General features: G+C 42.0%; 1 protein-coding gene and 1 non-coding gene across 9 annotated transcripts in view; both read left to right on the top strand.

Annotated features, from left to right (window-relative positions):
* CNOT1 (CCR4-NOT transcription complex subunit 1) overlaps window positions 1-24,501 on the top strand; it is a 60,342-nt gene that overhangs the window by 15,850 nt on the left and 19,991 nt on the right. For 3 of the 8 annotated variants that reach the window (XM_027698369.1, XM_027698367.1, XM_027698368.1), the window contains exons 7-25: window positions 311-514; window positions 1,787-1,955; window positions 3,834-3,960; window positions 4,255-4,365; window positions 5,504-5,674; window positions 6,215-6,342; window positions 7,308-7,548; window positions 8,994-9,113; window positions 10,122-10,244; window positions 10,476-10,627; window positions 14,759-14,909; window positions 16,282-16,483; window positions 16,927-17,073; window positions 18,184-18,308; window positions 19,856-20,142; window positions 21,003-21,081; window positions 22,242-22,472; window positions 23,716-23,856; window positions 24,138-24,317. In XM_027698369.1, coding sequence (XP_027554170.1) covers window positions 311-514; window positions 1,787-1,955; window positions 3,834-3,960; window positions 4,255-4,365; window positions 5,504-5,674; window positions 6,215-6,342; window positions 7,308-7,548; window positions 8,994-9,113; window positions 10,122-10,244; window positions 10,476-10,627; window positions 14,759-14,909; window positions 16,282-16,483; window positions 16,927-17,073; window positions 18,184-18,308; window positions 19,856-20,142; window positions 21,003-21,081; window positions 22,242-22,472; window positions 23,716-23,856; window positions 24,138-24,317 — 3,089 coding nt within the window. The remainder of the gene's footprint in view (window positions 1-310; window positions 515-1,786; window positions 1,956-3,833; window positions 3,961-4,254; window positions 4,366-5,503; window positions 5,675-6,214; window positions 6,343-7,307; window positions 7,549-8,993; window positions 9,114-10,121; window positions 10,245-10,475; window positions 10,628-14,758; window positions 14,910-16,281; window positions 16,484-16,926; window positions 17,074-18,183; window positions 18,309-19,855; window positions 20,143-21,002; window positions 21,082-22,241; window positions 22,473-23,715; window positions 23,857-24,137; window positions 24,318-24,501) is intronic. The other 5 variants (XM_027698371.1, XM_027698370.1, XM_027698373.1 and 2 more) reach the window with 3 other exon arrangements.
* LOC113974853 lies at window positions 15,237-15,372 on the top strand. Its single transcript, XR_003536660.1, has one exon. It is a non-coding gene; the product is annotated as a small nucleolar RNA SNORA50 (small nucleolar RNA).

Below are 24,501 nucleotides of genomic sequence, written 5' to 3'. Positions count from 1 at the left end.
CCTTTTTCAGTACTGGGCTTTCTACATGGGTAGATGTGTTCCTGCCTGGCCTGAGCTTGCAATTAGTGGTGGGCAATAGCTGACACAGTCATATTGTATGAAGTTGAAAGTCTCTTTCATAAATGACTTGCTAGATAATGAATCAGCTTGAGGTACTGTGATAAATTTTAGTTGTCCGTTAATATTTGAGTTCTGGAGTATTTAAATCTGAACTGTTGAGGCAAACACAAATTAAGAGAATGGTACCCATGAATCTTCGTATTAAAAAGGAATTGCAGGTTTTGACTGGAGCCTCTTTTGTTTCCCAAAGCTGCCCAGTTTATCAAACAGAAACTCCCGGATCTCTTACGCTCTTACATTGACGCGGACGTCAGTGGAAATCAAGAAGGTGGCTTCCAAGATATTGCAATAGAGGTCCTGCACCTTCTCCTCTCCCATCTCCTCTTTGGGCAGAAGGGAGCCTTTGGGGTAGGACAGGAGCAGATTGACGCTTTCCTCAAAACATTACGTAGAGGTAAGTGGTGCTGTTCAGGAAATCTGCCTAGATGCAAACTTTGGAAGGGAATTCTGTAACTTGCCGTCAGTGCCGAGGGCTGAAGTTGTGGGGAGCTTGGTGAGGCAGAACTCTGTAAATTTTCATAGCTCTGAACTGACAGAAAAATAACATTTTTCTAGCATTGGCCATAATGTACTGTTTTGCTTTCAGTGAGCAGTAATGTGGTTTTGAAAAGTTTGATAAATAAACGTGAAGTAGGGGATATTCCAGTCTGTGTTTGCTTGTGGGTTTAATCAGAGGAGTTCAGTGTGCTGTAGTTGAGAACCCCCCTACATTGTGAAGTATAAGATCATATATGGCCATTTGAAGCACTGTGCTGTTTATATTGGATGTGGATCCATGAGGGAACAGTGAGGGAGGGAGGTGCTTCTGGGTTAAACTCTGGTTCATTTCCTGGAAGCTACAATGGTCGTTGCAGGGGACCTTATCTCTAAGGTAGTCTCTTCCTTTCCAATATGAGTGTTTGCTGTAAACCTATCAGAATAGGGAGGATTTGAACTCAGGATGATAACTGAATTTAAATTAACCCACTCCTTGGTTCTGCACAGATCTAGAGGAAGGTACCCTGTATACAAAAGCAAAATACTTGTCCTTATTGTTTAAATATAACCTGTTAGTGTATTAGCTTCTGAAATTCCTGACACTTTGCTTTGGGAAATTGGGAACTTCTCCCTGACTGGCCCTGGAGAGTGTGGAGACATTATGTGTCATCCTAAAGACAATCCTGTCTCAGGAAGCCCCACCCACAACTCCCATGCCCACACCTGATCTTGTTACCTGTCTCTTTTAAACTTTACCTTCCAGAAGTGAAAAGGGAGTATCTTCTCTTTCCACACCCAAGTGCCTGGCTTAGATTTCCTGTACTTCTTAGGCTTAATAACAGATCCTTTGTTTCCTAATACTTCCTGACTTGGAGGAGAGGCTTTTAGTGGACTGCTGTATTGTTTCCTGATCTGTGCTTTTTTTTGGATGACTGTTAGTCACAATCTAAGTCTAAACTTACACCAGCTGCAGTGAACCTGTATGAACCTAGTCTAGTCTTGCTCTTTAGGAATATCCAAGTGCCATTAGAGAACTGAGAGTGGGATGGAGGGATGCTGCATGAGTACCCTCTTGATTCCTGCAGGAGCAGGGCAACTCTAGCACAGCAGTGGAATAATTTTGAATAGCCTTTTACATGCAACTGGTGTTCTGGGGTTTTTAACACTTTTTTTTTACTCTTGCCTTTAGATTTTCCCCAGGAGCGTTGCCCTGTGGTGCTTGCACCACTTCTATACCCTGAAAAACGGGACATTCTAATGGACAGGATCCTGCCTGATTCTGGAGGGATAGCCAAAACCATGATGGAGAGTTCTCTGGCAGATTTCATGCAAGAAGTTGGCTATGGCTTTTGTGCAAGGTTTGTGGGAAAATGTAATTTTCAAGCATCTTGGGGGGCGGTGGTTTTCTTTCTTGTTTCTTGAGGCAAAAGGTAAAGAACACCTAAAGTACTAAAGTAACTACAATCTCAGTAAATATTGAGGTCATTTGTTTGGATTCCTGTTTTATATTTTGCTTTCTTCTAATGTGTAAAATACATCTGTGTAGGATTTTGTAACGGTAAGAAGTGCTCCATAGAAAAATTCATATTCCTTGTGAAGGTTTTATTAGAATTTGACCGTCATCCTTTTTAAGTGAAAACAAAATTGCCTGGATAATCATAAATTCCAACTCAATCCTACTAGATTTTTGGAAGAATTGTGCTCTTGTGACAGACTCCTGTTAGCTCACTGTCCATATGACATGGGTTAAGCAGAACTGAAGGTGATCTCACTTTGAGAGCATTGAGCAGCAGTGGCTTTCTGTTTATATTGTGTTTTGACTAGTGTGGTACTGATCAATTGATCAGTAATATTGAGATTATTTGCAACTGTAGAATCTAATTAGGATAATAAATTGATGGAGTATCTTGACAATTGCATCAGTCTTTGCCTGCTTAGGCTTCTTTTGGTAAAGATTCAGCTGTCTCAGCCTGTGTTTGTGTGTGTTTTGGTAGACATGCATTGCCCACATCTTCAGTAGTGTTCTGTGCTCCTGCTCCCTCCCCAGTCTGCAGTGTTAGAGGGGCAGTTCTGGACTTGTTTAGATACATGTGTGAATTGAAGCAGTTACTAGGAAAGGGGAGGGAGAAGTTAGACTTCAGTCAGGAGCTGTCTGTTGAGGAGTTAATTTGAATATATTAAAGGTTAACTTCCTGCTGTATACCTGCTATCTGCACAAAGCTGGCTCAGTTTTTGAATGCAGTTTATCAGGATTTAGGGTAGTGCTCTGCTACTGGTAGTGATAACAGGAGCCTGCAAGTGTGTGGCTGGTTTTGAAGAGGGCCTTAGTCTTAGCCCTCAGTATGAACCTAACCTGTTTTTGTAAAGGAAATTCATTAGGAAGCATAAGCTAGAAATAAATGATTCTGTATTTTAAGAGACAGACTATTGCCTACTTTGGGGAGGTGATCAAATCTCAAAGGTATTAACATGAGTTTGTTTAAACCATGAAGTAAAAACACAGTAAGTGTGTTGGAAGATACTGAAAATTATTTCCTTTGTTAGCACGTGCCTGTTAATAAAACAGTTTATCTCTATATTGATGCTATATAAATCTTGTTGGCCTAGTTATGAAGTGTTCACAAAATAAAATAAAGCAGAAAAAGCCTTCAGTTCTAAAATTGAAAGTTGAGCGCCTGCTCATTGTTTGCTCTTTTGGCTCCTTGAAGGTTTTTGCTGGTGACCTCTGCTCAGGGATGCCATGCCTTGCATCAGGCTAAAAGGCAAATGTTCCCAGCTTACCTTTGAGCAGTGCACGTCATCGTTTTGAAATGTGTGCATCCTCAAAGCCTTTGTTTCACTTTTAGCTACCAGAAAACTTGAGTCTTTGAAGCTCTGTATCACAGGTCAATATGTGGAAGTGCTAAACCTACCCTGTGCCTTTGCTGTGACAGAGCACAGGCTGTGAAACATCTCTCCCTGTCACTTCAGTACACCTGGCTTTGAACTGCAGACATGGCATGGAAATAATTGCACAGACTCTCTACTGAATTTTTCTTCTTGATTGTCCTGGAATTTTGTTATGTGGGATCATTTGGCTTACATGACTGAAATTGAGTTTTAGTCTCCAATTAGTTTCTCCCAACAATCTGTGTGTGGTCCCAGCTGTACTCACAGGCCTTGTTTCCATCTGTCCTCTGTTGTGCCACGGTGAAAACTGCTTCACAAGATCTCTGTGTGTTTTGTTGCCATCTTAGTGTTGAAGAATGTCGCAACATAATCATGCAGTTTGGTGTGCGGGAAGTCACGGCTGCCCAGGTTGCCAGGGTTTTGGGGATGATGGCTCGCACTCACTCGGGACTGACGGACGGGATTCCATTACAAGTGAGTGGCCTCTTGGGCTGGGAATTATATTTCAGCAGAAACAGAGGGGTTCAAATGCCAGCCTCTAGTAATTTAACAATTGCTTGTATTATTTGAGACTTGTACTTCTATCAGTTCTGTTGCAAATGTGTTTAATACTTGAGTGAATGAAAGATTCTCAGAAGTGTAGAACTGGTGTCAGTACTGGTCTGAACTTCTGATTCTGCCTTCCCAGTGCGGGGAGTTCTGTAGCCAGTGGGTGTTGAGACTCCTTTATTTTTAACTATTGTTTAATTCAGTGTATTTGACTTGCAGTCTATTTCGGCTCCTGGCAGTGGGATTTGGAGTGATGGGAAGGATAAGAGTGATGGAACCCAAGCCCATACCTGGAACGTGGAGGTCTTGATTGATGTTCTTAAAGAGCTGGTAAGTGTTGTGAGCATCTTGGTCTTTTATGTGGAATATCTGAAAGCAGGACATGTCTCGGTGTGATTATAAAGCTTTCTAAGCTCCAACAGCCTGAATAGCTTTGAATCTCCTTAATGTGACTGTACTTAAAATGATTGGGGTTTTTTTCCTCATGAACAAGAAAATTTTGAGGAATTGTGGGAAATAAAAGCTGCTTGAATGAGTAACTTGAGTGCAATTTGAGATTTATTCCATGCTGCTCCCACGTACTCCAGCATGTGTTCTCAGAGGGTTTTTGTGTTTCAGCGTATTTCTGGCAGGGGAATGTTTTGTGCATCAGACACCTTGCTTTGAAAAGCTTCTCACTGTAGGCATAAATGATGAAAATGAAACTATTTTTGTAGCCACTCATTCCAACGCTGTAAAGCTTTTTGCGTATGAGGATGCTTTAGAAATAGGAAAGTTTTTCCACCACTTTATAAGCAGCAATTTTTGTAATTACCTCAGGTAAATGTGAGTCCCATTTCCTTGGTCTGCCTTATTTTTTTGTGATTTTTTTTTTCCTGTATATTCCCTCTAAAGTATGCAGGGGTCCATTATTTTTTCTAAACCTTGGGCCATACAAGTAGCTTTGTATTTTTGCTCACCTGTCTCTGAAGTGAGTGGTTTATGTTCCACAGTGGCCACAGTTCCCTCCCAAACTCTCTCATCCTTATTGTTTCACATTGTTGTTGAAAAATGCAGTAGGTGCTTTTCAAGGACTTGCAGTTTACGTTTTGCAGAAGGAGAAGTGAGTTCTGCTTGCCAGCAGGTCAGACCCTTCTGCCTTTTATTAGAAGGCACATGGAAGCCTGATAAAGGAATAGGTTTGCATGCTAAGAAAGGAGCAATGTGTTTGGGTTTTTAAAAAACTTGTTAATGAGATGTTTGGAAGGATAGACAGCTACTGTAGTGCAATCTCACAAGCTGGTTTCACACACTAACTTACATCAAATTCTCACAACTGTCTAAATACTTTTCTTTTTAAAAAGAAACCCTTGCTTTCAGCTAAAAGCTGAGTGAATGTTAAGCTGGATAAAATACTGATGAAGAAGGGGCTCTTACAAGACAGTACTGAGGATCATAAGGCTGACCCCCCTTTTTTGTCTGGTTGCAGAACCCCAACCTGGACTTCAAAGTAGTAACGTATGAGTTGGACCACCCAGGATTTCAGATTCGTGACAGCAAGGGCCTGCATATTGTGGTGTTTGGCATCCAGAGAGGGCTGGGCATGGAGGTTTTTCCAGTGAATGCCATATACAGACCTTGGAAGCACGCAGAGGGCCAGGTGGGTGTCCCAACATTTCTGCCGTATTAGTAGAATTTGTGGAGTTCCTGAATTTCTTGGGTTGGTGGATTGGTAATGTGAGTTTTAAGATAAAGCCACATTTGAGACCTTGGCTTGTAAGGCCTCAGGTGTGTTACTGAAGTACAGCCTGTGGTTCACCAGTGTCTGCATTGTGTGGGAGGAGATGGTCACTTGTGCGCTGTGACAGCACCCGTGGCTTTAGCAGAGTTCTGCTGTGCAGTGCAGCAGAGGGGAGAGCTGCTGCTGTGTGGCAGTGCTCTGCAGTTTGTACCTGGTTACACAAACAGGCCACAGCTTTGTGCAAACAAGTACCCTCAGCATGCCTGTCTCCATCACTTCCAGAAATCCTGGGAGAAGTGTGAGGTTCAGTCTTACATAAAACACACTGGTAGTAAAGCTTGGCTCACCTCTGCTGCTTCGTTGATTTGCATCATTCTCAAAACTGTGTCACTTGATAAAGTGGAAGGAACCTGAAAGTCTAAATATCTAAACTGGTTTTGATGTCTTTTTTAATTCCAGCTCTCCTTCATTCAACATTCCCTCATAAACCCTGACATCTTCTGTTTTGCTGACTACCCTTGCCATACTGTTGCCACAGACATCCTGAAGGCACCACCAGAGGATGACAATCGAGAAATTGCTACATGGTAATCCTGCTCTCAACTGCTTTTCATACCTAGAGTTAGATTACTTGTCTGCTCAAAGCTGGCTTTATCTTCCTGCAGCCAGATTTATTTGTAGCTGTGTGTACATCCCAGTAGATCAGCCATGAGTATCTGTTCCATGTTTGATGGGTGAAAATACTCCTATCATCAGAACTTCCTCTGTACTTCCATAACAGCTGAAAATGTACTGCCAGTGCTTGCTTTTATTGGAGTGCTCAGCTTGTCTGGAGAATCTCTGCTGGTGTATTTTGACATATACTACAAGGAGGGGATAGAGGAGGTGGTGTGAATTTAAATCTCTCTTTCCCAGGATGAGAAGTTGGTTTTGTTTGTATGAAAGAAGTCCTGGGATTTAAATAGTAAATTTGTGGAGCTATTGGTGTGCATGAAGCTGACTGGTGTGACTTTTTGAGCTGACCCTTTCTTTTGATATAGCCAGGTAGCTTATTTCAGTAAAGATACTTGCTTCCTTTTCAATTGTATGGCCTAAAATAGGGAATTGAAGGATAGGAAATACAGGTAAATTGACAAGCAGAAAAAATTCTGCTTGTCCACAAAGCAGACAAAACAAGTAGAGTATCTTCAATAAGTTTCACAAGTTGGGACTTGGAGGTGTTTAAAAAAGTGTATTCCATTTCTGGAAGTACATTTCAAATTATCCAGGTCACCCACCTCAAGCTGAATTTCTTCAACATCAGCTTTCAGTTCTCCCTCTTCCCTAACAGAGTCAGAAGGTCTTAAGCTCTTAAACTGTGAGTTAATTTTTCATGGTTTCTTTCAGGCTTAATTGTATGTGGTACAAACAACCTGCAGTTCAGGTTGGTGGCAGTGGGTGTTGTTTTATGTCGCCTTACCATTGTTCCTACAGAATGCTTGGCTCCAGGATCCTGTAACCTTTCTGCTTGGTAACTTTGGGGGGGGTTGTCTTGTTTTTTCTCTTTTCTCAGGAAGAGCCTGGATTTGATTGAGTCTCTGTTACGATTGGCAGAAGTGGGACAGTATGAACAGGTTAAGCAGCTCTTCAGTTTTCCTATCAAGCATTGCCCAGATATGCTGGTTTTGGCCTTACTGCAGATCAACACGTCCTGGCACACCCTGCGCCACGAACTCATCTCCACACTCATGCCCATTTTCCTTGGCAACCATCCCAACTCTGCCATCATTTTGCACTACGCATGGCATGGACAGGTAAGTGTTTTCACTGCAGTGTGCCTGTAGTTAGTTCATGTAACTTGAAAGCTTCTTAAATGGCTTGAAGAGTTAGAACACTTAAAACAACAGCAGTCGTATTGGTTTATGAGCTGGTCAGTTTAAAACCCAAGGGGTAAATCATATGTGGCTTATGCAAAGTAATGAGTTGTCCCCTCCCTGACTTGAGGCAAATTGTTATGATTTAATTTTCAATAATATTTACTGAGAAAATATACCTGGAAAAGTAGAGAGACAAAGTTAAGTTTGACTTTTTTAAGCATTTCAGTTTTAGCTGAAGTTGCTCACAGTTTGATTTTTAAAAAACGCAAAATCAAACAATCCAACAAAAGAAACCTCAAAAAACTTCACAGCAGCATCACCTGCCCTGCCCTGCTCAACTCTCAACCTCACACATTTGAGTGTAAAAACTTGAAGCAATAAGTGAAGAGGTTTAAGCCAAAAGAGTCTCCTTTGTACTTGCCAAAAGGTAAAGGTTATTCTAGGCATAAAAAAAACTACCCACACCATAAGTTTTCACAGTCTGGAGTGTTTTCAGAAATCTTAGGACTGTCTGCTGACCTCTTTCAAAGAGAACTTCCATGTAGACATAATTATATATGCAAATCCTATACTTTTAATGGATTTGCTGTTTGGTGTGGCCTTATCATTGTAAGTGCTGGTAATTAAACAAAGAGAAGTCTTAAGAAACTTAAAGCAGAGGAAGCCTCTGAGGTGGGAGGGAATCTGCAGTAGGAAACATCTTGCCCTCATCATGTAGAGTTAATGGCAAGAAGCTTGAAATTGTGGCTGTTTTTCCTAGCTGAATGCTATGGATGTTTTATATTTTTCCTTAGAAAAGTCTTAAATTGAAGAATATGGGTAGGATAGGTGTGATGTGCTTTTTGCATAAGGTCTTGAAATGCTAAAATAGGCAGTTTTTCCCCAGGGTAGATTTCAGAATAAAGCACAGAATGATGCCTGCCATGGGACATGGTGGCATTCCACAACTTAAGGATGTTTCACTTTCCCCTTAAACAAAACCCTTGCTGCCATCAAAGTCTCAGTTGTGTTGTAGTTTAAAATTGCCCCTGTGTGAGCAGAGCTAGATACTGTGTTTTCCATGTTGAATTCTCACTTCAGGACATCATGTCAGGCATAACATTTTTTAAATAGCTTGCATATTCCAAAAGCAATTTGTCTACAGTTGAGAGCAATTAGGGAGGAGATGGGGATGTACATACTTACCATTTGCAGTCATGCTGCATCCTTTAGTTGTAGCTCCTGGATAGTCTATTCTGGCATAGAAAAGGCTCAATTCTAAAGCAAGTCCTGAAACTAAAGAGTAAATATGTCTTTATGTTAAACTTTACCCTGTTTAACATTCACATAGGTGATCCTATTCCTAGAACCATGAAGTACAATTCTGATTTAATTCTCCTTAGGGTCAGTCTCCTTCAATCCGCCAGCTCATCATGCATGCCATGGCAGAATGGTACATGAGAGGGGAGCAGTATGACCAGGCAAAGCTGTCACGAATTCTTGATGTGGCACAAGACTTAAAGGTGAGTTTTGCAAAACACTGCCATTATTTGCTGTTTTTTAACAAAGGCTAAGCTTAAATTAGACTAATTTAGTAAGGGTTACTTTTTTTTTTAAGCATGTCTGAATTCATTTGTTGCTGCTCATCTTAAAAAAGAAAAAAAAGCCTATGTTGATGTGACCTCAAGTACTCTTCAGCTGATTTGTGGTATCTGACTGCAGACGATTCCAGCCTGTCTAGTTGAGAGCCCAGGATGTTTGACGTGGTTATTTGCAATGGGGTTGGTTATCATGGCTTAGGTGACAGTTACCTTGGGAAGCAGTACAAGAGAATTGCTTGCTGTGTAAATCCAGAAAGAGCTCTGACTGTTTTAACTTTGAGTACTGTTGAAATGAGAATGTAGAAAATATCTGTGAGATATTTGCGTGAAGGTGGCACTGCTAAGCACAACAGAATGGGGATTTCTTGCTACTGCTTCTTAGTTTTTGCTCATTCACAACAGACTGGAAGTTGTGACTAACTTCTTTGAGGCCTTTATTGCTTCCTGAAGTTAGATGCAAAATAATTGGGTGTCACAAAGTGCAAGAGCACCTGCTGCTGCTTGAAATCAGTTTTGTTGTAGCAGTTACTGTGTTCAGAGATGAGCCCTTAGAGCAGATACATTCTGAGTGTCTCTGAAGGGGTTGAGGTCTGTTTGCAGGGAGATGCTTGGCTCTTCTGCTTAATTTTGTTGCAATGTCAACTTGGTGGTTCTCGACCCCTTGCTGGTGGATTTTCACGTAGAGGAATTTAAAACTGTCAGCACAAGGTCGCTTCAAAGAAGGTAAAGTCATGATTTCAAATCAGAGCTCTTGCTTATTTGCCTCATGAGCTGTAAGTGAAGTTGATAGTACCAATCTTTGTTGACAAAGAAAGCACAGCAGCATGGGATAATAAGACTCCTTTACCAAAAAGGGGGGGGGGCTAGAAAGAAAAGGAGAAAGAGTGTGCATGTGTCTTCACTAGTAGTCTTCTGATTTTCTTTCTTTAGGCCTTGTCAATGCTGCTAAATGGTACTCCATTTGCCTTTGTTATTGACCTTGCTGCACTTGCCTCTCGACGGGAATACCTCAAACTTGACAAATGGCTCACAGATAAAATTCGGGAGCATGGGGTAAAGCAGAATTTTTCTTTTTATTTCTGCATTCGTATCAGTGACTAACTTAAGTCACTTTAACAATTTTATAAGTAGCTTTAAAGTTGTGGAAAGTGTCCATGGTCTGATAGTTCAACATTTTCACTGAACTATAGTAGCTTAGTGCAATTCTTTCCACGGTGCAATTGCCAAGTTTGAAATATTGTTCTGGATGCAGTTTGGGAGATTAAGATAACGTTTTTTCCTCAGGAGCCTTTCATCCAGGCCTGTATGACTTTCTTAAAGAGAAGATGTCCATCTATCCTGGGTGGCCTTGCTCCAGAAAAAGATCAGCCCAAAAGTGCTCAGCTTCCTCCAGAAACGTTGGCGACGATGTTGGCCTGTCTGCAAGCTTGTGCTGGGTAAGAATTATGTTGCTTACACTGAGCTTGTCATCTGTTTGCAACTTGTTTTCTGGCACATGGTCACAGCTGGCTTGGAATTTCACGTGGAGAATGGGGTGAATGAGGATGGATAAACTTCCAGGGATAGGTGCAGTAGTATAGTTCATTTTGCATTGAAACTTTTGTTGTGGGCTGGGTCGTGAGAGCTTGAGTGTTCTTGTCCTTGTCATGGAACAGGTGAGGTGATCTTGAAGACTTGGGGCTGGCTGGTGAGTCAGATACAGGGCTTTAGTTTGGACAAGGGAATGCAGGCCATGGTACAGAATGGAACAGCATCTTGGAAAAGTGATTGTATGAAGGATTTTGTGATTGTGTTAAGCAGATGCCTCTGTCTGGTAACTGCCCTAGCAATAAAGGGCCCCTGTGGTCCCTTGTGTGTAGGAGAAAAGTGGTGAGTGGTGACTGCAGTGTAATTGAGACTGAAACTAGACATGTGTAACTTCTGTTGTCTTCATTTGAGAGAGACTCAAAGTACTCAGATGGAAAACATTGAGGATCTTTTGCAGATGAGATTGTGTAGCTAAAGGCAGAAGAAAAAATGTGTGGGTCTAAGGGCTGTTTTGTCTGCTAGAGGGGAGGGATAGACTACAGAAGGGCTGATGGAAGCTGAAATTGGACAAATCAGTCTTCAAATACTGTGTATACACATAGTAAATGTGACTGAATGTTGTAAAGTATTTGCAGCATCATTTCTTCGTGCTGTCAGAGCAAGATGGTATTTATCTCTGAAACACTGCTGCAGTTAACTAGACCTGGCACAGGGCCATGTGTGAGCCAGAGCCACTGGAAGCTGGAGATGGTGCTGATTTTGCTGCTGGTTTTGGCACCAAATGAGCCTGGCATGTCCCAGTGCATGTTACTGATCTGAGCCTTATGCTGTGTCCTTTGACTTAGCCAGTGTTGTCTTGAAAAACATGAGAACATCTTTAAAGGCATCCAGGATGATTCATGGCCCTCCTGTAGGTGCTGGGAAATTCACACCAACACAGAGTTGTCACAGGGGGTAGTGGAACTGAAAGGGAAGTTTAGATACCTGTAAGATTTTAGGAGAAAGGAATCTCCTGGTTTCTGCTGGAACCTGTGCAACTGATTTTCAAAATGCTGTTGAAGTACTGTTTCTTAAATACAATGGTCAGCACGTGTCTTGGACTGAGAGATAACTGATATTTTTCAATTCAAAGTGCATCTTCTGAGACCAATTCACAAATAAACTTATATTCCTTATTTTGCATGCTGCAGTGTCCACGTTTTAGAGGTTCAGTAGTTATAGATTTGACTCACATCTAATGTCACTGTGTTCTGAATCTTAATGTGTTAACCAAGCTTTATTTATTGCATTAATTCCAAAAGCCACTAGTTCTCTACTGGCACAATTCTCTCAGCTTTTGGTTTCTTTTTATAGCTCCTTGTATTCCCTTTTATACAAGAATGTGACCTACTTGCAGTCATTTTCCATCAGTTATTCTCTTTGAGCTTTAGAAAGAAGAAGCTTGGATTTCTTTCATGCAGCAGTGGCTTTGATGAGCTCAGGTTTCAGTCACGAATGGGAGTGGGCATTGTGAAGACTGGAAGGTTAAAATCACAGTAAATATTAAATACATTTGGGAGAGTAGTTCCACTTCACTAGCTGAAGTCTGCCATCTAAATCTGTTGATTGAGGAGCCTGCTCTTTAATTAGACTGTAGTTATTTCTTGTGCTGTTTTGTGTCCAGGGAGACACTTTTTTTTAGTCACCAGGACCCTGCATGTTCTGAGACTTAACTTTGGTGCAACTTGTTTATCCCTGGTGAGCACTGCAGTTGTGGCATCATTTAACAGTGAGTCTTCAAAAAGAAATAAATGTTCCTTCTGCTGCTGAGTGTTTTTACAATGAAATCAGGGTGGTTGCAGGCACCACAGGCTGACCAAGCATGTGATCTATTAACAAGCTGATTATGAGAAGTCCTCCCCTCGTGGAGCTGCAGTGAGTTGAGAGGGACAGCAGTGCCTGTTCCACACAGTTGTGTCCTGCATGGTCCAAGTGTGTCTGGGTGGGGAATTGCCACTTCTTCTCAGCCCCTCTCTCAAGTAGGGAGTAATTGTGTAATTGTGCCTTGGAAATGAAAAGGCTTTTTCCTGTTTTGTAAGAAAGGGTTTGGAAAAAATAAATGCAAGAGATGTGAAAGTTTTATTCCAGGAAGCTGGAATTTCCCTTATGGTGACAGTTTTGTTGCTCTAGAGGTGGCTGACTGTGGTTCCTGCCTCTCAGCCCACCAAATTTTGTTTGCCTCAAACGCAGGCTGGGTTTTTTGTGAGCTTTGGGCTTGTTGGGTTTTTTTTGTTTTGTTTTTTAGAAAACCTACAGTTCTACTATCTACAAATATTGTGGTGTTTGCATCTTGATATAGCAGTGTGTCTCTTGACATGATAAAAAAGTTAACCTTCAGTCTGCTTGGCAGATGGCAGAATAAAACATTAGTGGTTCTGTCAAAGCACAAATAGCCCAACCAGTCACCATGAGTGTCAAACTCTGGGATTGCAAGTCTGTCTCTGTCCTCACTGTGACCTGCCATGTTATCTATCTACAGCAGATTGGAATTTGTTTTACAAAAGCATGCTGTACTATTGAAGCATAAAGACTGCAAATTTAACCCCTGAAAAAGGAGGAGGGCAAAAGACAGGGTGGTAACCACATGTGAAGTGTGCTCTACAGTCCCCAGTCCCATTCCCTGGCTCACTGCAGTGCTGGATGGCCTTGGAATGCCTCCTGCATCAGAAAAAAACCTGTGCTGCTCATTAATTGATCATACATACATTTAAATGCTGAGATTTCTGAGACCATGGCAATGGAGTGAGGGCAAATACATTTTATAGCTATTGAGCCTACTCTGTGCCGTGCTCAGAGTTCTGTCTTCAGGTCTGGTTGCACTTGCTGAAAAAGAAATCTCTTTGGGGTTTTTTGAAGGTAGGTTTCTGATTGCTTTTTCATACAACCTTCCAAACCCCTTTCTTTTGAAATCTTTGACACAAGGCCCTGGTGAGAGGATGTCAGAGTGTGTAAAGGAACCAGCTTGAGAAACAGTTTATAGAATGTTTGTTGCCCTGTATGGAAAGCTGCTCACCCACCATATCTCCCCAGATTCCCCTGTCTCTCATGGGTGAGCTTTTCCCCACACTGCATAATGGATCACTGGCTTTGGAGTAAAACTGGAAACCCTTAACTAACTGTGTGGCCTGTAATGGGATACCTGCCAAAGCTGAAGACTGCTCTGCACTTCGTTTTCCTGCCTTAATCACCAGGATGGTTCCTCTGTCCTCCTTTTCCCCCTCAACCCAACAGTTGTGCAGTAAAATCTTGTGAAAATTGGGTAAAAATGAGGAGTCTCCAGACAAGGTTAACAGAGCAATAAAGCTGTGTTGGTGTAGTTGCACCATTACAGGGAGGAATCCTCACCAAGAAAGTAAAACTAAAATTCAGGAAAGTGTAAATAACTTGCTGTATTTTCCAAGAGGAAAATGTTAGTGTTCTGTTAGGATGTTTGTGGTTAGATATGTCAGCAGCAGAGCTGGCTTTCCTTCCAGTTTGGGACCCTGGCAGTCAGACACGGAACACTTTGGAAAGAGGTACTGACTGCTCTCGGTTGTGCAATGACTTTGTGCCTAAATTTGAGTTTTCTGATGGTTTTCCATTATATTTACCTTGAATAGTTGAGTTTCCTGCCTCTGTTTTGGTTTAATGTTAGTGTATAAAACATGTCTTTCAGTTTGTAGACAGATGAATTTCAATGAAGCAGGTGATGGCATTTTTTACCTCTCCTCAGTTTTTTTGTCTTTGTGTTTGTCCTCTTTTAGAGAGACCTTGTGTGTAATGAGATTCAGAATGAGAATAATCACAAACAGTGAAGTTTGAGGACAGGAAGGAACCTTGGGGAGCAGGTTTGAAAAAGGGATCACAGCATCATGAACTGTGTTTTAATTCACAAGGCTAAGCTGCGTAGAGCCCACGATGTGAACAACAGCAGACCAGGGCTGTTGTAGGTGGTCTGCTCTTCCAAGAACTGTTGCAGCCATGCAAGTGCACATCCCAACTGTCCTGCCTCTGTGTCCTAGGAGTGTTTCTCAGGAGCTGTCAGAGACGATCCTCACCATGGTGGCAAACTGCAGTAACGTCATGAACAAGGCTCGGCAGCCCCCGCCCGGAGTGATGCCCAAGGGCCGCCCGCCCAGTGCCAGCAGCCTGGATGCCATCTCACCTGTTCAGGTACAAACAAGGGCTGCCTCTGCACAGGGTGCCGTTGGTTTAGTGCTAGTTCTGCTGTAGTAGTTGAGCTCCTTCTGCAGGACTAAGTCAAACCTCATCTGGCTCACGTAGTTCTGTGCTTGCATGTCTGGATAACTTGCTTGTGACTGCAGAATGTTGTCTGAGGGTTGTAGTTCAGAACTTGTCTTTCACTTCACAAATGTCTGTAAGAAGTAACTGTGAAGTATTACAGGATGGGAGCACTGGAGAGGGACAGATGTTTGGTTTATTTAAAGTAACTGAGGCTTTCTTTTAAAGTGCTAAAATTTACTAAGACTTTTGAGAATTAAGCACTGCCTTTGAACCTGATGTGTCTTGTTTGTAGCTTCACGGGCCAAGCCACAGTGCTAGAGCATAAGGACTTGTTATAACTGGGGCTCTTCAGCTCTCAACTGAACTGCTCTTTTAAAAACAAGGTACATTTCAGTTACTCCCTGCCACTCATCATCCCTTCCTCCTCTGGGAGCAACACATTACAGACAGGTTTTGCTTCTAGCAGTTACATTCGGTTTTGAAGTGGTGACAGGCTTTTCACATGAAATAGTGGCAATTCAGCATTTAAGAATGACTGAATTGTCAGTAGATTACATAAACTAAACACAGAGAGCAGTTTCCTTGTAAATTGTTGCTTTATTGAAGTTGCTCATCAGATGTACCAAATATTTTGCTGCAAATAAGTGATAGGATCAAGCAGAGCAGCAATTGTTAGTCTGTAGTCATGCTTTCTTCTGGGTAGATAACACCATTTTCTGCTGTTCCTAGTCAGTTCCTTGACTTACTGCTTTGTTAGCCTGTATTGTGCCTTCCCTCCTACTCATCACCCAGGTTTTAATGCTTTTTGTTGAAGAAAGACCTCATTCAGGTATTTAGGTGGGAAAAGTGGGCATATAGTGGAATGCTTCAGACAGTCAAAAATAAAAATACTCTGTAAGCTTGAGTCGAAATACCTTTTTAAGTCTTGGGGTGAGATCTGAGGTTGCAAACTGCAGAGCATAAACTGTAGTATAAAAATCTGCAAGTAGAAGTAAATGCTGCTTATTATAAGCATTTACTGGTGTGTTACTCTTAGCTGCAGACTGTGGAACAATCAGCCTTTCTGTAAAAGCTCAGAGAGAATGGGATTTCATGGGATTGTAGAACCAAAATGAAAGCACATTCTCTAGACAAACTGATGTTTTGGGGTGATCTGGATGACTTCAGAATTTACAGTAACCATGCAGAAAGGCTTTTCTCAGAAATGCTTTGATAGGAAACCGTCTTTATACAAAACATGCCAAAAATCAGCTGGCTTTTGGTTTATGGGTGTCTGTATAACCTTCCTCTCTTCGTTCAGATCGACTCGCTTGCAGGAATGGCATCTCTTAGTTTAAGTGGCTCAGCTGCTCCTCACACCCAGAGCATGCAAGGCTTCCCTCCAAACCTGGGCTCTGCCTTCAGCACTCCTCAGTCACCAGCAAAAGCGTTCCCCCCTCTCTCCACCCAAAACCAGACAACAGGTTTCAGTGGCATAGGAGGACTCTCTTCACAGCTTCCAGGTACTGCTGTTGGGGTGGAGTGGTTTGGTTTTGACATGGCAGAGCTAAGGCACTGTTATTGCTGAGGTTGGAAATACTGGTGGATTAGGTGCTTCCTTCCCTTTTGAGGGTGGGACACCCCAGTGGACAAACAGCTGTGTTGTATGGGAGGGAGTTACACACTCCTGGGTCATTGCTGAAGCAGCACTTCAGTGTTGCAGCTGCAAAAGGTAAAAAGTTTAAGAGTCAAGAGGGTGTTTTGACAAATTCAGCAGCATCATTTTAAGTTGGGACAGAGATGAATTGCTGAAGTTAAAATTGGTTGATATGAGGATTATAAAGCTGTCGAGTTCTTGGCAATGACAAGTACTAGGAGGAGTTATAAATGCATACTGTGAGGGTGCAACTGAGATGACCAGTTGTTTACTTTTCAGTAGATGGTCTTACTACAGGTTTCTTTTCAGTAGGTGGTCTTACTACGGGTAGCCTGACTGGCATAGGAACTGGAGCCCTGGGCCTTCCTGCAGTGAACAATGACCCATTCGTGCAAAGGAAGCTGAGCACATCTGGACTGAACCAGCCTACATTCCAGCAGAGTAAGATGAAACCTTGTAAGTGGTAGTGTTGTCTGTGGCTGTGAAGTGTGACTGTGGTCTGCAGTTAATCTGTGTTTCCTTCAGGGGAGGCTTGGGTCTGTAGGTGATAAATGTTAGAAATGTGGCTCTTAGTTATTCCATTAGCCTAAAAAAGGTGCTTCTAGGCTTGTATCCTGGAAGCTTGACGAGTGCCCTGGGAGGGGATTAAAAAGAAGCTGTTAGCATAAAAATACAACGTGTTGCAGATTTGTGTTTCTGTCCTTTTTCTGCGGTGCTGTGTTTTGAACAAAAGTGTTGTCCTGCTCTTGACAGAGAAAATTGTATATGCCTGGTACCAGGGTGTTTTGGGGTTTATTTGTAACAAGGTTAAAGAAAGCTACCTGAGTAAGGTCCTGTTGCAGCAGAGAACTTAACAGGTGAAGCAGTGAAATAGACTGCAACACTGAATACAAATCAGACTAACAGAAAGTGGGAAGGTAGTTTTTGGAAGGAATAATTTGGTTCCTGACACTAAGCCATTATCCTTAAATCATTTATGCCTCTGCAGTATGCTCACAGTGGAGTGTTGAAGCAGTCAAATGTTCAGGAAGCACAGCCATGTGCTGAACCTTCCTCATTGCTCTTAGGGAGGAGCTGTCAAAGAAGCCATGAGTAATAAATAACAGCAAAGTTACCTGTCTTTGCAGGTGTACAGGGGAGGTGGCTGTAATGACCATTGGTTTATATTTTGGGTCTTGAGCATTCAATATAAACTTGCTGGAAGCTCACTGGCTGGCCTGAAAGTTTGTGTGCAAGTTTGTGTGCATGTCAGTGTTGTGTAGCATGCTTTATTCTAGTCTGGTCTGCATTCATTCATTTAGAGGTCAGCTTGGGATGCAGTGGGTTCTAGGAATACAACTGTGAGGTTAATGCTATCTTAGGATTCAGGGGTTTTTACTAAATACAGCATATTGGAAACAGATTTTTTAAAATAACAATTCCTGTCTAATGGAAAGGTTAAACATCCTGCCTTTTAGAACAACTAGCAGGTTCTGTACAGATTGGTGGAAGAGTTGAAAAGGACTAGATGAAATCCTGTCTGCCTGAAGTTGTCCTGAGCATAATCCCTGTTCCCTTTTTTAACAGCTGACTTATCTCAGGTGTGGCCAGAGGCTAATCAGCACTTTAGCAAAGAAATAGATGATGAGGCAAACAGCTACTTCCAGCGTATTTACAACCATCCACCACACCCCACCATGTCTGTGGATGAGGTGAGTTCCCTTTGCACCAGTTGCTGTCCAGAGACCTGCAATAAAGTTGATAGCAATTATTCCTTCAGGTTTTAGTGGAAAATAAAAAAAGGGCTTGTGGTAGATACTTGCAGCGTTGCTTTTTGGCTTGGTTGAAGTTGTTTTTGCAGCAAACTTGCAGTTGATCGTTACATTCAGCTTTGACTTCTGTGGACTGAAAACTTTAGATGTCTAATTAACACTCCTAAAATGCTGCTAAGTGGGAAGGATTCGGTGTGGTGTGGAAGCCTTTGTGTTCAAAATAAGTGCTAAAGAGTGCCTTTAAATAGTCTGTATAAATTATCTTGAATACATGTTTTTTAAGTATCTAAAAATGACTGCAACATCCATATATATGTGTGTCCCAAGTTCTACCTTCTGAGCTTTTGATAATTATTTTGGTTAGTCTCTATGAGAGTAATTATTGGCCTGATGTACTTGCTCTTTGAAGTACTTTGAATTTACTTTAATGTATTTGTGTGGGTATAAATTATGGAGGACACAACATTAATTTTAATTTTTCCGATTTGAAAGTGATGGAGTAGGCGGTCACAAAAAAAGTTCTGTGTGAAGACAGTTACTTAAAATGGAGAAAACTCCAGTCTGAAGAGGAAGCTCATTGTAGTGATGTAGTGTTTGCTGGCTAAAATGAGATGTTCTTGAAGCAGTTACTTTGTGGTCTGACTCGTGGTAGCACAGTTTACCTGGGTAGTCACACACACTCCTGAAACGAGAAGATGCAGGACAACTCCATGCAGTACTACAGGCTGGGGACAGAGTGGCTGGAGAGCAGCCAGGCAGAGAGGGACCTGGGAGTTTGGATGGACAGGAAGCTGAACATGAGCCAGCAGTTGTCCAGGTGGCCAAGAAGGCCAATGGATCCTGGCCTGTGTCAGGAACAGTGTGGCCAACAGGTCCAAGGAAGTGATTCTTCCCCTGGACTCAGCGCTGGTGAGGCCACCCCTGGAGTGCTGTGTCCAGTTCTGGGCCCCTCAGTTCAGGAAGGATATTGAGGTCCTGGAGCAGGTCCAGAGGAGAGCAACAAGGCTGGTGAAGGGACTGGAACACAAGTCCTATGAGGAGAGGCTGAGGGAGCTGGGGGTGTTGAGCCTGGAGGAGGCTCAGAGGAGACCTCCTCACTCTCTACAATTCCCTGACAGGAGGGGGGAGCCAGCTGGGGGTTGGTCTTTTTTTCCCAGGCAACTCTCAGCAAGACAAGAGGGCTCAGGGTCTTCAGCTGTGCCAGGGGAGGTTTAGGTTGGATATTAGAAAGAATTTCTTTACAGAGAGGGTGATCAGCCATTGGAATGGGCTGCCCAGGGAAGTGGTGGATTCTCTGTCCCTGGAGGTTTTTAAGAAGAGACTGGATGTGGCATCAGTGCCATGGGCTGGGAACCACAGCGGGGTTGGATCAAGGGTTGGACTTGATGATCTCGGAGGTCACTTCCAACCCAGCTGATTCTATGATTCTATGCGGAAGGGCTGGAAGAAAGCAAACTCATTGGTAACAATTCCCAATTTCTTTGCAGGTCTTGGAAATGCTGCAGAGGTTTAAGGACTCCAACATCAAACGTGAACGAGAAGTGTTTAACTGCATGCTGAGGAACTTGTTCGAGGAGTACCGGTTCTTCCCGCAGTACCCAGACAAAGAGCTGCACATCACAGCCTGTCTCTTCGGGGGGATCATAGAGAAAGGACTGGTTACTTACATGGCTCTGGGCCTGGCCCTGCGCTATGTTCTTGAAGCCTTACGAAAGCCTTTTGCATCCAAAATGTACTATTTTGGTATTGCTGCACTAGATAGATTTAAAAATAGGTGAGTGTGGGTGTTTGGTAACTTCTAATAGTGTTGTCTTGTGAACATTGAACCTGCTCTAATCGTGCAGTGCAAGGTTGCTGGTATGTGTTAGGAATTAACACATCTCAACTTCAGGATTGCTTCAGAGATATGCTGAGCTGAAACAAAAGGTGTGAATGTGCCAGTTAAAGGGTGACTTTTCAAAATGAAAATGTTCAGTGTGGTGCCTGTATAAATGTGGGGCAAACAGGTGCTGAAAATTAGTGGACTTCGTTTATAAAAATAATTAGTGGTTAGATGAAATTGTCTGATAGAAATGGAGCTATAATTCCTCTTCACAGGTGCATTCCAGTGGAGTGCTATTTGTGCTGTTCCTTATTGAAGGACTGACTAGGAACTAAGCTCCAGGGCTTGGGTTTTACACAGAAATCTCAAGTATGGCAAAATAATCTCAAAAAAAAAAAAAGCTTTCTCAAAGCTTTTCATGAATTGCAGATAGAGGAAGTTCTGGGTGTGAGGGGTACTGTATAAAATGCACTGAGCTAAACTGCAAATTACTTATCCAGTAATCTTGTTGCAAACACTAAACATAAATGCAATGGTGTGCTCAGTCAGACATATAGAGATGTAGGATAAGATGAGTTGCTGTGAATGAACCTTGTGTTTTGCTGTTACACGAATTAATTTCAAATGGGTTTTGTGACAAAAAGTACTTTGTAGAAAATGCTTTATTTTATAGCACAGCTGCTGTAAGGAATCCAGAAGTAATTCTGTGATGCAGTATGGGATTGACATACCAGTCTGATATTTGTGTTTCTCTGTAAGGCTGTTTTTGGTTTGGGCTGACACTTCTGACTAATGTGTATTTTGTCTGACAGATTGAAGGACTATCCCCAGTATTGTCAGCACTTGGCTTCTATTAGTCACTTTATACAGTTCCCACATCATTTGCAGGAGGTGAGTGTGTTTGTATTAACAACACCAGCTCTCTATGATTTGAAATTCTTATGAGCAAATTTCTGTTTTCCTTTGGAAAAGCAATCTCGTGTATCATGATTTTAGACCCTGTAGATCCACAGAATCAAATGCCTTTCCTTAAAGTTTTTTCTGTGGGATAGGGTAGGCAGGTGAAGATGGTTATCTGGTACCTTTCCTGTTTCAATAAATCTCTTTGGGTTGGTTATGTGGAAATAGCCACCTGAATATAACTGAGTGATCCAGCACTGCACAAAGGATTTAAAGTGCCTCAGTGGATTCATATTCCAGTCCCTTAAAGATTTGGAGTTTTCCTAAAATAGAGGACATTCAGCTGGGTTTACACAGTTTCATACTCAGACCTGCTAAAATAATCCAGGAAAAATTTCATTCTTGAAGGTTTGATGAGAGCCATGGGAATACTGTGTAGTCCAAAGCAGTGTTCATCATATGGTGTCTGCCTTGAAGGTGCTTTAATTGGTGGAAATAAAGAAAAGCTAATTCCAGTGGCAGAGCTTGAGAGCATGAGCTAAATAAGGAAAAATATTCCACTGAGGTAGAGAGGCCTCATACCCAAAGCTGGAAAGTCCAGTAGCAGTCTCAGTTTCACTGACAGGTTTCAGACTGTATCCTCTAAATGACAGTCTGGTATTACCAATTTCTGAAGAAATGTATAACAGTGGGGAAGAAGCTCACTTTTTTACTATGGAGCTACTTTAAAATATGTAACAGCTTGAAGTTGGCCATTTCAGAACTGTGGCTTTGCTTATTAATGGTGAGCTTCAGACTTTTTTTTATGTGGCTGTTGGAGTCCTTGCAGAAGACTTCTCACCTGCTTTGTAGCCTGTTTCTTGATGTTCACACTTTGCTCTTGGGTTCTCCTCTTTCACTCTGCTGTTTCAGGCCTGGGGGAATGGGGTGGAGTTTTTTGGGTAGTGCTGCAAAATTTTAAGGATATCGAGTCTCGTGGTGCTTGACATCAACCTGTTGAGGCCAAAAGGTAGAGTTTCAGGCTCCTCTCCAGTAAGAAGTACTGACAGGCTGTGCTTTATAAGGGTATACAGTTGTAGTTTGCAGATTCCCTTGTGGCAATAGTGTTGAATATTTTAACAGTTGTTGGCGACTTTTTCACCCTATTTTAGTACATAGAATATGGACAGCAATCCAGAGATCCTCCTGTGAAGATGCAGGGATCAATCACCACCCCTGGAAGTATTGCACTTGCCCAGGCTCAGGCCCAGGCCCAGGTTCCAGCAAAAGCTCCTCTTGCTGGCCAAGTCAGCACTATAGTGACCACCTCAACCACCACCACCGTTGCAAAAACCATCACAATCACCCGACCAACTGGAGTCAGCTTCAAGAAAGACGTGCCGGTGAGCACTGTGTCATTGTGCCCTTCCCAGAGGTGTTAAGTTGCTGCTCTGTATCGAATTCAAACTGTGATCTGTTATTTTGAATTTAAAGCATATAAACTTTTTAAACATGACAAACATTTTTGTAGAGAGAAGGCATTTTTAGGCATTAAACTACACAATTACTTGGGTGTCAAGTTGAAATGTTTTTATTGAGGCTTTAACTGTCAAGGCAATTACAGAACCATTGTTTCTCTTAATGACCTCCAGTAGGACTCTTAAAATAGTTGGCAGCTGCTGTTCTGCCTGGGACTTGAGAACACCTACTGCACACATCTGACCTGGCAGTTCTAACTGCATGAGGTTTTCCACATCTTCAGTCACTTGCATAAACAACTCTCTGAACTGCTTGTCAGAGTTATTACAGGATTGGCAGGTTGATACTATTGGCTGTTGCACAGAAAGGTTTGGGCACACTTGGTGCCACGTGTTCACTGGGGATGGGTGGTGCTGTAGCTGTGTGATGACTGATGCACTGTAAAGTCGAGCCTGTCTTGCTGCTTGGGACTGTCCTTGAAGAGTTCTCTGTAGAGGAGGCAAGAGCCAAAGGTAGCTGAAAGTGTTGTGGACAAACTGTGGAGGACAGGTCATGGTGTAGCTATTACTGTCTTTCACCCCTGGTTATGTCATGTAGATAGTTGTTACTTCGAGGTGTTTTTTATATTTTCCCATTTTAAACTCCAGTCAGGGTTGATATTTAAAACTGCATCTCCTTTTCCCTTAATTGCAGTGCACCAGGTGCTAAACCCTGGGGTTCAGTCCTGCAGCTGTAGGGACCTGCGTCTTGTTCTATTGACTTACACTTGACATGCTGCCTCAGAAGTGAATCTCAGGGATTTCTCCTTCCCAAATCAGCACTGAATTGCTCCTGGAGACTTCCTGCTGTGCTAAGTGCTGCTCACTATTGTACTGTGATTGTTCTCCTGGCTAAAATTGTATGCAGGCTGTTAGCCTAAAGGGTGCCATTGCAGTGGTACCTGTTATATATGAATGTGCAGCAGCATTCTTCTGCTGAGTATTGATCATGATTTTTAGGGTAAAAAAATCACTTGGCTCCTTAAGAGTACTGCTGAAAATGAATCTGAGACAGGAAATGTCTCCTGATAAAACTCAATTCTATTTTGGCTTGACAGAACAGAGCAAAAGTTTCTTTTGATGTCACCCCTAGGTGTTGTCTATTCTTAACTTTTTGTTCTCCCTGCAGCCTTCCATTAATACTACCAACATTGATACGCTGTTAGTAGCAACAGATCAAACAGAGAGAATTGTGGAACCTCCAGAGAATGTCCAGGAAAAAATTGCTTTCATCTTCAATAATCTGTCTCAGTCAAATATGACACAGAAGGCAAGTATGGAAGAATGCTAGTAAAAAAAAATTATTTTTTTTAATCTGTATTTTTTATATATTTTTAAATGTTTGCTGATGATATTTCTACAAAATTACAACTTCAGATCTTTGGATACTGAGACACTGATTTCAAATATTTTTTTTTTTTTTTTAGAAAAACATTAGTTTTAAAAGCAATTGACTGACCATAACTATGTGTTGGTCAGAGCTGGCCCCAGAAGGTTTTGCTTATCTTCTCATCTATTCTGTGGTGTGCTTTCTCTTTGGTTTGGCCACAGGTGGAAGAACTGAAGGAAACAGTGAAAGAAGAGTTCATGCCTTGGGTATCACAGTATCTTGTGATGAAGAGAGTCAGTATTGAGCCTAACTTTCACAGCTTATATTCAAACTTCCTCGACACACTTAAAAATCCAGAGTTTAATAAAATGGTTCTGAATGAAACCTACAGAAATATTAAGGTGAGTAGTGCAAGTTTTCTAATACTTGGGTAGAGTTAAAGATTAGGGAGTGTTCTCTTCTCCTCATTCTGTTTGCTTATTATGTTGCTGATCCTCAACTATGGAATATCATTCAAAAAATCTACTTCCTAGATTACTACTAAACTTAGAGGTTATCTTTATGAATACCAGCATTCTTTTCAGT

This window comes from Neopelma chrysocephalum, unplaced genomic scaffold (genome assembly GCF_003984885.1).
Source record: "Neopelma chrysocephalum unplaced genomic scaffold, ASM398488v2 Primary Assembly neopelma1_125, whole genome shotgun sequence".
Classification (NCBI taxonomy): domain Eukaryota; kingdom Metazoa; phylum Chordata; class Aves; order Passeriformes; family Pipridae; genus Neopelma; species Neopelma chrysocephalum.
Note: the sequence above shows the minus strand (reverse complement) of the source record. Positions and strands in the feature narration are given on the sequence as shown.